The 12,115-nt window shown below is 41.3% G+C and overlaps 1 protein-coding gene across 11 annotated transcripts in view; it reads right to left on the reverse strand.

Annotated features, from left to right (window-relative positions):
- AURKA (aurora kinase A) overlaps nucleotides 1-12,115 on the reverse strand; it is a 50,145-nt gene that overhangs the window by 31,728 nt on the left and 6,302 nt on the right. For 9 of the 11 annotated variants that reach the window (XR_011531221.1, XM_070589605.1, XM_070589603.1 and 6 more), the window contains exons 3-7: nucleotides 11,574-11,850; nucleotides 9,994-10,048; nucleotides 8,455-8,646; nucleotides 7,430-7,568; nucleotides 3,452-3,600 (exon numbers count right to left, since the gene is read on the reverse strand). Coding sequence is in view for 10 of the 11 variants with exons in the window: in XM_070589605.1 (XP_070445706.1) it covers nucleotides 3,452-3,600; nucleotides 7,430-7,568; nucleotides 8,455-8,646; nucleotides 9,994-10,048; nucleotides 11,574-11,850 (812 nt within the window). In the remaining variant the exon portion in view is untranslated. Of the gene's footprint in view, nucleotides 1-551; nucleotides 1,242-1,378; nucleotides 1,554-3,451; nucleotides 3,601-7,429; nucleotides 7,569-8,454; nucleotides 8,647-9,993; nucleotides 10,049-11,573; nucleotides 11,851-12,115 lie in introns of those variants that run through there. The other 2 variants (XM_070589604.1, XM_008535405.2) reach the window with 1 other exon arrangement.

Genomic DNA, 12,115 nt, shown 5'->3' on the forward strand with positions numbered 1-12,115 from the left:
GTAAAAGTTGGTCAGCTCGAGACTCTGGGAAGCAGCACTTCCTCTGTCTCCAGGAGGCTAACTGGACCCTGCAGTTTTACTTGGTTTTGAAGTTTCTGTGATACTTTGTCAACTTTGACCTGGAAGTTTAGGTTGCCACTTAGAAACACAGCTGATATCTCGACTCTTAGATTCAAAGTCAGCCATGAAAGCATATTTCTCAGTAAGTTCAACACTTCCACCTTTTCCTTCATTGTCAAGTTCACCATATCTGTGGTTGATGAACAGATGATGGGAAGAATATACTTCAGATGTTATGTATGTACTTATATTTAAACTTTACACACATGCTATAACTCCACTGTAATAAAAAATGAGCCTTTAACATTTAGAAACAGCTCTGAGACATGTCTCATCTGTGTCCCCAGCAAATCCCGAGATGGAGGTGGGGCACGTGTTCCTATTTTACAAAGTCTCAGATAGGAGGGAGGCGGGTGAGGACTAGATAAGCAGGTTTAACAGGGGTGTTGGACACTAGAGCATTTCTAAAGGGATGCATGGAAATAAAAATATAAGTCTATACAAAATCTTTATTTTTAACATTTAAAAGAACAAATCACATACTCATTCTGACAGCTTTGCCAGGCTTGGCCACCCAATAAGTTACACACACACTCAGCACTTGGGAGGTTATTGCACGGCTCTTTAACTGATCAGGTCAGGGCAAAGCAGCATTTCCCCACAACGGGACTCCAAAGTCGCCTTCCACAAGGACGCCTTATCCAAAATAGCCGTGGGGCGGTGCAGCTGAACTTTGCCTCCAGATTATGAAACCAGTGAAGGTAGTACGATTCTCGTGGCTATTTTCACTCAGAGTGTCATGTTTACTGAAGTGGAGTTTTCTGAAGGGGGAGGCCAAGGCACTGCCTGCTCAGTAAAAAACAAAACAAAACCCAGCATTTTCTCTGGCACTCTCGATTACAGGCAGGCAGTCAAGAGTAAGTTACTGTCGGTAGCCTGTTCCTGACAGATCGTACAGCAGCCCTGGCTCCAGGACTTCTCCCCCTGCGAGAGTCTTAAGGTTGTTTGCTAGTTGATTCTTTGCTTTTTTGGCTATTGGATGGTTTGGATGAATTTGCTGTGATCCAGGGGTGTTCCAGGACTTCTTTTAGAGTCGGCCTTTGGCTGGGATTATGCTTCAGCAGTCTTGAAATGAGGTCCCTGGCTCCCTCTGGTACAAAGTCAGGGAACGTGAATTCAACCTGGAGTACGATAAGTGACAGACAGTCACAAAACGTCGTTTAGAGGGAAGAGGGTAAATATTCAGATCGTAGCCTAAAGTTAAGGCTGATAAGAACATTCTAACAGAAGTGACGGGTCCTTTCTAGGTATGTCTTACCCGTGATATTCTTTTGTAGGTCTCTTGGTATGTGCTTGCCTCAAAAGGAGGCTTCCCAACTAAAAATTCATAGCAGAGAACGCCAAGGCTCCAGAGATCAACCTTCTCATCATGCATGCGGCCTTCGATCATCTCGGGGGGGAGGTAGTCCAGCGTGCCACAGAGGGTGGTTCTCCTAAAAACGGAGGCAGACTCAGCCTGATGTGCTTCTGTTTTATTATCCCAACAGCTGGTGAAAATCAGTAAGTTCTGCTAACACTGACTGAGCGCTTTTCCTAGGCCGCATCCTGTGCGACGAAGCAGGTACTTTTATAAATCCCCATTTTTAAATAGGAAACAAAGGGAGATACACAAGATCACATAGCAAGCAACCAATCTGAACCCCAAATTTGTCCACTCCAGAACCACCTTAAATGATCTAAAATGTAAGAAACTTAAAGGATCACTACTATATAAAAGCAGCCATGCAAAGTTCCCTGTAAATACAATTTGGAGTTCTATGTTTGTTTTTTATTACAGATATGCTAAGAAGTTTAAGAGCCAGGTGACGTTGATGACAAGGAACTAAAGACTGTCCATTGTGAAAGCACTAGGTTTGGGGTTAGAGATGCATGGTGCCTTCTGATGCATCATTGGTACATAAGAGATACTGAAATTTTAGGGATGGCCTGTAAGTATTCTTGCCAAAAATATTCTTCAGGCACTTAGACCTAACTTCTAGTTTTCAGCAAAGATAGGATGAAGGACCAAGTTAAGTGACAGCACAAATCAGAAAACTCCATTTACAACTGTGGGGAGAACTCATCTAGATTTAGACAAAAGATACACAGTCAAATACAATGCATGGACCTTGGTTGGGTTCTGATTTTTAAAAACTATAAAATTTTGTAGAGGACTGGGGAAATCTGAACTTGGACTAAATAGTGATCTTAACAAGGCTGTTAATTTCCTTGGGCGTGATAATGGTCGTGATTATGTAGGACAGTGTCCTTATTTCTAGGAGATGCATACTGAAGTGCTGAATGATGAAGCATCATGATGTCCGCAACTTATTTTAGAAGGTTCAGCAAAAAAGTAGGCCAATGTGGCAAAGTGGTAACTGCGGAATGTAGGCACCTGCCAGACGGGTGTGTTATCAACCACCAGTTCAGTGTTTCTGTATGTTTGAGGTTTTATAACAGAGGTTGGAATAAGCGGGGGTGGGGGGGGGGGGCCGACATCAGACCAGGAGCAGAGGCCGTGTAGGTTTTTGCCACTTTCTCTCAGTTATTTATTCCCTGCCGTAGGAGCTCGTGCTGGGTCAGTGCTCAACTGAATGGTGCCTGGGAGTGTGGAGCCACCCCTCCAGAAATCTCGGCCCTCGTCACTGAGAGGAGTGAGGCACACTGCACCAGGGGGTTCTCAAACGATGGCACCACTAACCTAGGAGTGCCTGTGCTTATTCATGTCTGGGAAGCGGGGCAAAGTGACCTTCACCATGTACATGAACATCCTTTTCAGAAAAGGATACGCTTTCTTTCCTACCATGGTGACAGCACTGGACAGGTTAAAGTCCAGTTTAGCCCTGTGATCCCATGAAGCCTACATTCTTCGTTGTTGTTTGCCTCACCAGGTGCCAACAGCTCCCGCTAGTGACAGACAACCAGTTTTTAAAAGACCGCGCATGTGCTCTCAGCTCTAGATCTTTGCACGTGCTGTCCTCTGAAACTTCTCCTGGTCCAGGAAGCAGTGGAGTCTCCACCCAGCATTATGTCAGGAATTACTCCCCCCTCCACGTGCACTTCACCTCTGTCATATACTTGTCCTATCTGTTTACTATCTTTCCCCTTCATTAGCCTCCAAGGACATTAAGCATCTTTAACCCCTAGGAGGTGATAAATAGTCCAAAATGGTTGCAGAATAAAATGGTCTTGAAGACACTAATTTACTATCAGGCCTAAATTGCTCCAAAGTATGTGTGTCAGTCAACTGTCCCAATGCACAACATCTAGGCTTAAGTATTTTACTATTTAGCTCATCATTAGCCCCCCGAGCTTTTGCTAAACCAAACAAGCCACCTCTAGCGTTACATACCTGGAGGACGGGGCATGCACTGACCACCCAAAATCGGCAATCTTAAGCTCTCCAGCTGATCCAAGGAGCAGGTTCTCCGGCTTAATGTCTCTGTGAATAACTCTCTTTGAGTGACAGTAAGCCAGTGCATTTGCCAATTCTGTGATATACTAATAAAAAAATATTAAAAATCTGTTTTAGATTTCATATAATAATTTTAGATAGATCTTTTGCAAGGAAACAACATAAATTAACATGTTTTTCAGGTTTTAAAGCAAAAACTAAAAACAATGGATGACTATAAAAATCAATAGAAACAGTTTACATATTGGGTTTAGCATGAAGTACGAGTATTCAGCGCTCAGTTTCTGATTTGCTAATAGCACAGACATGCTACGAAAGGACAGGAAACATACGGATAAGCTGTGAGTACATCCCCATGCGGCGATTTATGGCCCAGCAGCAATGAATAAAGACAATACTGGAAAACTGGTACAAATTAGGGAGTCAGATATATAAACAATTTAAAACAAAAAAACAATTTTTAAAAAACCTTTCAAGTACAGTCAATTCCTATTTTTAAAATCAAGGTCAATTTACAACACAAGGATTTCTTTGACGCTAAAAATTTACTCTAAGAGTATCAAGGAAAGTAATCCTGAACAATAGACAGAAACTAACAGGAGGTGTCCTGGCACATTAAATAGCATGTTAAATTTTGGGTATCCTAATTCACTAGTCAGCTTAAAAGCACACAGCAAGTCAGTCCTTTTGTTAGTTTTCTTTCCATCTCAAGTAAAGAAAGATCTAGCAAGCAAGGCCAGAATTTGCTTTCACGTATAGATAAGAATTATCAGTATACTGAAATAATTTATTTAGCTCTGACTAAAGTTTGAGAAGGGTTTGTTCTCCAAAGTAATGCTAGACAGAACTGAATATTATTCTACACCAAAAAGATTTACTGAACAAATGGGTGGAAACCAAATGTTATTGTCAGAAAGGACATTTTTCATTTTTTTTCAGCCAAAAGCCAGACACCAAAATTTAGACCATAATAAACAAAATGAAGGCAGAGATGCCCTTGCCAAATTTGAGCTGATGATGCTTTTAGAGCCTACATTAGAATTCCAGAGGACCAGAGGTTTTCTCTGCTCAAATCAAGACAAGAAGCTACTAGTTAAATCAGAGTTCTCTGGCACCGACTTCCTCCACACTCCCCCATTAGAATGTGGATATGTGCATAAGTCCCTAACATGGCTCTACAATTAGTTTTATTTGAATTAATCAGAAAAAGAAAATAGGTGTGTGTCTATATATTCATTATAACTACTAAGGAATCTAGAAAGAACCAATCTTATTTCCTTCAAACAGCTATCTGCTTACACCAAAATTAATTCCATCTGGATGGAAGAAAACTGAGAAGTAGTATAAATGTTAATTGCCAAATAAGAAACTAACTTGGTTAGCTAATATTTTAAAATGCAAACGAAATAGATCTATTTCTACTTATCCAAGGGGCAAACATTTAAGTTTAAAATACCATGTGTCCTCATTGCAGAGACAAGACCAGAGGCTCATTAGCCAATAGTGCTATGATTCCATCAGATAGCAGAAGCAAATGCACCTGAATTTAATACCCTTTAAGTCAATACCAAAAAGAAAATTAGTGTACATACTACATACTACCCAGAGATTTCCACCAAGAAACAAAACAAATCAAAGTAACCACCATGCAACAGGCCCATCATCTGCCAATTCAATAACAAACAGCCCAAATTAAGACTCTTCAACATCTTCAAACAAGTAATTTCATTCACATTACAAAGAAGAAGCACAATCCATGCAAAAACAAAACAAAAAAACCCCAAAACAAAAACTTGACTACGTTGGACTTTAAAAACTTCTGCCCTGTGAAAGACACAGTAAGAGAATGAAAAAAGAAGCCACAGACTGAGAGAAAACATGAAACACATGTGTGATAAAGGACTCGTATATAAAATATACAAGAACTCTTAAAAGTCAACAATAAAAGGGGACGGCTCCGTGGCCGAGTGGTTAAGTTTGCGCGCTCGGCTGTGGCGGTCCAGGGTTCGGATCCTGGGCTCGGACCTGGCACCACTCATGAGGCCACGTTGAGGCGGCGTCCCACATCCCACAACTGAAGGACCTGCAACTAAGATATACAACTGTGTACAGGGCGGGGTTGGGGAGATAAAGCAGGAAAAAAAAAAAAAGATTGGCAACAGTTGTTAGCCCAGGTGCCAATCTTTAAAAAAAAAGTCAACAATAAGACAACCAAAAAAATAAATGGGCAAAGGATCTGAACAGACACCTTAGAGATCACATAGAGATGGCAAATACGCACATGAAAAGATGCTCAACCTCGGATGTCACTGGAGAATTGCAAATTAAAACAATGAGATACCATTATATGACTATGAGAATGACTAAAATCCAAAAAACCTGACAATAATAATCGCTGGTGAGGATGCGGAGCAACAGAAACTGTCCCTCATTGGAGGGAATGCGAAGACGGCGCATCCACTTTGGGAGACAGCTGTAACAGTTTCTTACAAAACTAAATGTAATTTTATCATACAAGCCAGCAATCACACCCCTAGGTGTTTAACCAACAGACTTGAAAGGTCATGCTCCACAAAACCCTGCGTGCACATGTTTCTAGCAGCTTTATTCATAATCCCCAAAACTGGAAGCAACCAAGATGCCCTTCAGTAGGTGAGGGGATAAACAGGTACATCCATACAGTGGAGTATTATTCAGCAATAAAAAGAAATGAGCTATCAAGTCCTCAAAATATATGGATGAACATTAAATGCATATAGTTGTTTCCCACAGGGGTAACTGGTTGACAATTCTGCTATCACTGTACAGGTCCACTGGAATTGAATAAATAAATGGATGGTGGAATCCAGGTTTCTCAGGGTTGGAGTGGGAGGTCACAGATAAGCAAGAGGAGGAGGGGAGAATGATCCACGTGGTAATGGACTCATGTTTTGCTTCATATAGATAGAGATGGATAAATATGGAAAGATCTATAGATACATGCACATACACAGATTAGTATACACACATATTTCCTTGCTCCCTCCATCAGCTGAGAGCCTAGAAGTAATGACACTCTAGTAGCAATGAGCACATCTAGCACCCAGATCTTGGTTTCTAATAACATTTTCCAATAAAAGGAGCCAGGGCTCCTTGGAGAAATGGCTGATTCTAGGCCTGGGATAGGTAATAAACAAGATGAGGCTGGAGTGTCCTGTACTAGAAAGCAAGGAAGTGCTAAAAAAAAAAAAAAAGAAAAAAAAGAAAAAAAAAAAACCTACCAGACACCCACAATGTCAAAAAACACAGGAACTATGTGAAAGAGCTCCCAGTGGCCAAAGCTGGAAGAATTTGAGCAAGAAAATAAAGCAGTATTGGATTATAACTCAAAGTATAAAATATTCATGAGTCTATATTCATCAACCATTGTTACCTCTGTGGTCTTCCTCTCAAAAACCATGACCCTAGTCTATCATGAGAAAAACTAAGGAAATCTGAATAAAGTATGGACTTCAGTTAATAGTTATGTATCAATAGTGTCATTAGTTATGAGAAAGTGTACCACATTAACGTAAGATGTTAATAGGAGGAATTAAGTGTGTATTATTAATAGAAGAAAATAGATCTGTACTATCTTCATGATTATTCTGTAAATCAAACTATCCTCAAATAAATTATTAAAAAAAAAAGAGGGCAACTATTTATATACATTTCCACAGAACAACAACTGTGGAAACAAACCAGCCACAAAGTACCTGATTTTATCTGTACATATGGTACAACCAAGCCATTTTGATTTTTCCATTTCAAATATTTGATCCTATTAAGCTATCTTTCCATAAGACAAAACCCACTCTGCTGCAGTGAAAGGTACACTGCTGTGTAGGACGGGGACAGAGGAAACAGCATCAGTCTGGACAATAAATGAAAACTTACAGTAGCAGTTCTCTGCTCGTCAAACTTTGACAGTTTCTGAAGTTCTCTATAGACAGCTCCAAGAGGTGCATACTCTAGAATCAGGTAAACTCTGGTGGCATCATGAAAATAACCATACAGTCTGAGAATGTTTGGATGCCTGCAACAAAGGATGCACACTCTTAACACCTGGTTTTGGAGCTGATACAAGAGTACGTACTAAATACCAAACAAACCCCTCACGTGAAACCAGTGGTAAAAATCTGTTCTAGTCACAGACTCCCCCCGGCCCCACCCCACTTGAGAATCTGAAACTCTAGACCCACTCTAAGGAAAATACACATAGCCACATATCAGTTTACATGCATTTCAAGGTATTAATGGACCTCAGGTTTAGTCAGGACTATTATTTCCCTCCTTAGGCCATCTTTATTCTTTATTTTTAGTTGAAAAGATTCAACTAAATATTAATTCTCCGCAAATAAAAAGAGAGAGATACGTGGCATTCCCACGACAGTTTGATAGCCAAACGCTGAGACAGACAGTGCAAACTCAGTGCTCAGAACGGCAGCAGATGTGGGCTGCAGAGGACTCCAGGCCGCCGGGAGCACAGCCTAAGACAGCAGCCCTTCTCAACTCCAGCCAGGTATGAAAACAGGGCAGATACACGCAGATATTTAAGGATTTAGCAACTGATTCAAGTTTGAAAAAACACTGAAAAGAAAAAAAAAAAGAAAAACACCCACTGGCTAAAGTCAACCTGAAGCCTGCCAGTTTGCAACCTCTGCTTAGAGCTCAGAAGAAGAGGTATCATTCCCCTTAATTAGCCACCAAAAAGAAATGTGCCCACATCAATTACTCCATTAACAAAACATGACCCTTCAAGTAATTTTTCAGGACCACAGCACTTAAGTCTAGATAAATTTTTGAAAAATGACAAATTTAATAACTTGTTGCAGTACTATGAAGGAGACCCAAAAAGTTTAAAATTGTTTAATAATTAAGTTCTGTACACCATTCTTTTGCGTATGGAACTGAAAACTTACCTAAGGTGGGACTGTATTTCTACTTCTCTTCTCAGCTGATGCTCAACTCCTGCTTTCTCTAGTTGAGCTTTAAATAACACTTTAAGAGCCAGGATAAACTTGCTTTGTTTTTCTCTCGCCAAATAAACATTACCGAACTTCCCTTTACCCAGCGGACGACCAATTTCAAAATCTTCCAAAGCCCACTGCCTTCTAGGAAAGAATTCAAACATTTTAAAATGTGAAGAAAACTAATCTTTTCTAACAGTATGTAATGAGTAGCAGGCACACCCTATGAATAATTTTATATTCAAAGTTGTATTCGGTATGTACCACTGCAAGAACCAAGCTAATAACCACAGTTAATGAGTCGCCACAGACCTTAAACCCTCACTCCCCCACCTGCTATTGGCTGTATGAATCAAGTGACAAGGAAAATCTGGACTTTTAGAGCTGAAGCACTCAACAAAATGTGTCCCATGGCAGTAGGACTCACTCAAGAGAACAAACCTATTCACAACACTGAAGACCATAGAAAGGACTAGACAAGTCACTGGAGAGGGAGGAATGCTTCAGAACCCTCTGCTGGCCTCCTGCCAGCTAACCACAGCCGCCACCTCCTCCATCCTGAGATGCTAACACTCTGGGGTGGAGAACCACTCTGGCAAAGCAAGTGGGATGGATCCCACAGGGCAGTTGGGGTGAGAACCGTTGGACTTAGATTCTCAGAAAGTCCTCCATTAGGCAGCTAAAGCAGAAAGTCTGTGGGTTCATTCCTGGCTCCTCCTCCTATGTTCTAGAGTCTAGACAGTTCAGAGTCCAACAGCAGGCTTTTAGAAAATATCTGGGGAAGATATTATAGCCAAGATTTATTATAAATAATAATTCTATTAATACTGTCAAATTACTCATACAGTCACATAGGTGTATAGAGTTGTGCAACATGACCACATCTTGTTTTTAAACAAGCTTGCACTTTTGTCTAATAGAAAAAAGTATAGAAACCTACATAAACCATATGTAGTAGTTGCTTCTGAGGGTAGAGGGGAACTTTTACATATTTCTGTAACAAGGTTTTCATACAAACTTTTTCTTTTTTTTTTTAAAGATTTAATTTTTTTTCCTTTTTCTCCCCAAAGCCCCTTGGTACATAGTTGTATATTCTTCGTTGTGGGTCCTTCTAGTTGTGGCATGTGGGACGCTGCCTCAGCATGGTTTGATGAGCAGTGCCATGTCCGTGCCCAGGATTCAAACCAACGAAACACTGGGCTGCCTGCAGCGGAGCACGCGAACTTAACCACTCGGCCACTGGGCCAGCCCCTCATACAAACTTTTTCTAAATTTGAAAAGCAATAGAAAAAAAATCTGAGTCTCTAATAAACATCAATCATTAAAATTCCTTCTTTTTTTAAGATTAGAACTTTGGAAACATGTATATTTCCTAAATGCAAATAAAGACCTTTTTATTTTTTAAAGAGTTCCCATAATTAAATCTGCAATCAAATGGTGTCATTCTAATGGAATGATAGCACCTAACTTTGTAAATAAGATAAAACTTACTTTTTTGATTCTTCGTTTTTCTCTTTTGATGCCAGTTCCTTTTCAGAATTATTTCCTATATAAGATAAGTTAAAAACCTGTTTGAGAATAACTATAGTTATGTTTGAATAACTATACAGACTATGTTAAAAATCGTGAATAGAGATGAATCAAAGAATAGTCACCATGTCAATGGTATGTGCAGAATGGTAAACCTGGGCTATTTTTGTTTTCTTTATAGGAAAAAAAAAGACTACCACACCCTAATCTGACTCCCACCAGGTGAAGGAAATCTTTACAGATTTCTAGAGTAAAAACGAGCAGATACGTATATATAGAGTTAGGCCCTCCGATAATTTAAAGACTCAAGACTATGCAGCTTCTCCCTGGACCCTCGGGTTCCAAATGCAGAGCTTCTAAGGCAGAATTACCAATCTTCCCGTCCCTGACAAGCTCCCACCTCATCACCTCTTCCCCTCTGGGCGGGTCAGCCAACTGCCATACGCTACATACAAATCATCAACAATGTGCGACAAAGCCAGCCACCTTCCTTCCACGATATTACTTTCCCAGGGGAAATGTAAAAATAGAAGCCACCAACTCAGCAGAATGTACAACCAACCAGCTGTACAACAGGGTGCTAAAGTCACTATTTCGTTATCCAGAGACGATCTAGGACATTTCCACTTACGTCTCCAGCCCTTCAAACTCCAGCAGTAGCACAGTATGCTCTGCTCGATACTTGAACGCAAGCCCAAACCGGGTTTGCCCTCCCTGGTTCACTCTCTCAGTTAAAGCCATCCAAATAAGCACCATCCCAATGTCCAGTTTATCGCCCAGTTCCATCCCAGTCTGCATCCTAGGTGAATGCTCAAGTTTGTCTACACCTCTCCATCCTGGCTATGTCTTTGGATAAGTTAATGCTTCTGAGTCTCAGCTTCCTCCTCCATAAAACTGAGTTAATAACTCTGACCACTTCATAGAGAGGTTACGAGGATTGACTGAGACAACGCGGATGAAGGAAGCACTTATCTCAGAGCCTGCTGTGTGTGAGCACCCAATAGCCGGTAGATAATAACTACAACATCCACCCTGCTCCACCGAGCAGGCCACTGCCATCTTCGACCTAAACCCCAGCGGCCTCCCTATCGGGTACCCCTGGGTCCAGCACTGCTACTCCCCACCTCATTCCACACATCCAGAGGAAGCTTTCTAAAAGGCAAGTCAGTCCCTCAAAAACCTTTCAACAACTTCCCAATACACAGGGGATGAAGCCCCACTCCTCAACACGGCCAGCAGTGACCTCGCCCAGCCTGCCTCAGTCCGTCCACTCCCCCCTGATTTCCCTCTGTGCTCCGAACCTTAAAACTTTTCAGTTCCTCAAATGTACTTTTGGGGTTGGAATCAGGCCTGTATTCTTAGCACAGGCCTGGCCCACAGGAGACACTGTGACTTCAATCTGACATCAGATTTTCTCCCCACCCTCAACAGAAATGATGTAAAGACTAGGGCTCCCAACAAGAAACACAAGTCTACACAGTGGCTTTTGTTTAGCAACTAAAAAGAATGATTATCCAATGAGATTCGACAAGCTGCTTTACCAGGGGCTGACGGCTGCAGCTGCTCACTCCTTTGGGTATTATTCAGTGGCCTGGGGACAGGGTGAGGGACACTGGTGGCCTGCGATTGCTTCTGCTTCAGGTTCTGAACTGGTTTATGGCTGGAGACAAGCTTCTGCGCTTGCGAAGGAACTCGGTGGGAGGAATTTGAAGGACACAAGACCCGCTGAGCCTGGCCACTATTTGCAGATAACAGATTCTGAGGTAACTGCTGAGTCACCGGAACACGCTTTGGACCATCACCAAGTGGAACTGTAGTCTAGGTTGGGAGGGAAAAATAAAAGAAACTTCATGGTCTTTACAAACAAAAGCTGAATATTTTGAGAATTTCACGAAGTTTGTCTCCTAGTATAGCAAAATAATGAATTTCCCTGATAAGAGATGGAAGGGGAAAGCTGTTTTAATCAGCGCTTCAGGAGAATATGGTTAGTATATGGGGAAAAAAAAATACCTAAATGATACCTCCTACCCCATCCCCAACACCCCCCCTAAAAATCATGCTCCCATAAACAAATGTTCATTAA

This window comes from Equus przewalskii, chromosome 21, assembly GCF_037783145.1.
Source record: "Equus przewalskii isolate Varuska chromosome 21, EquPr2, whole genome shotgun sequence".
Lineage (NCBI taxonomy): Eukaryota > Metazoa > Chordata > Mammalia > Perissodactyla > Equidae > Equus > Equus przewalskii.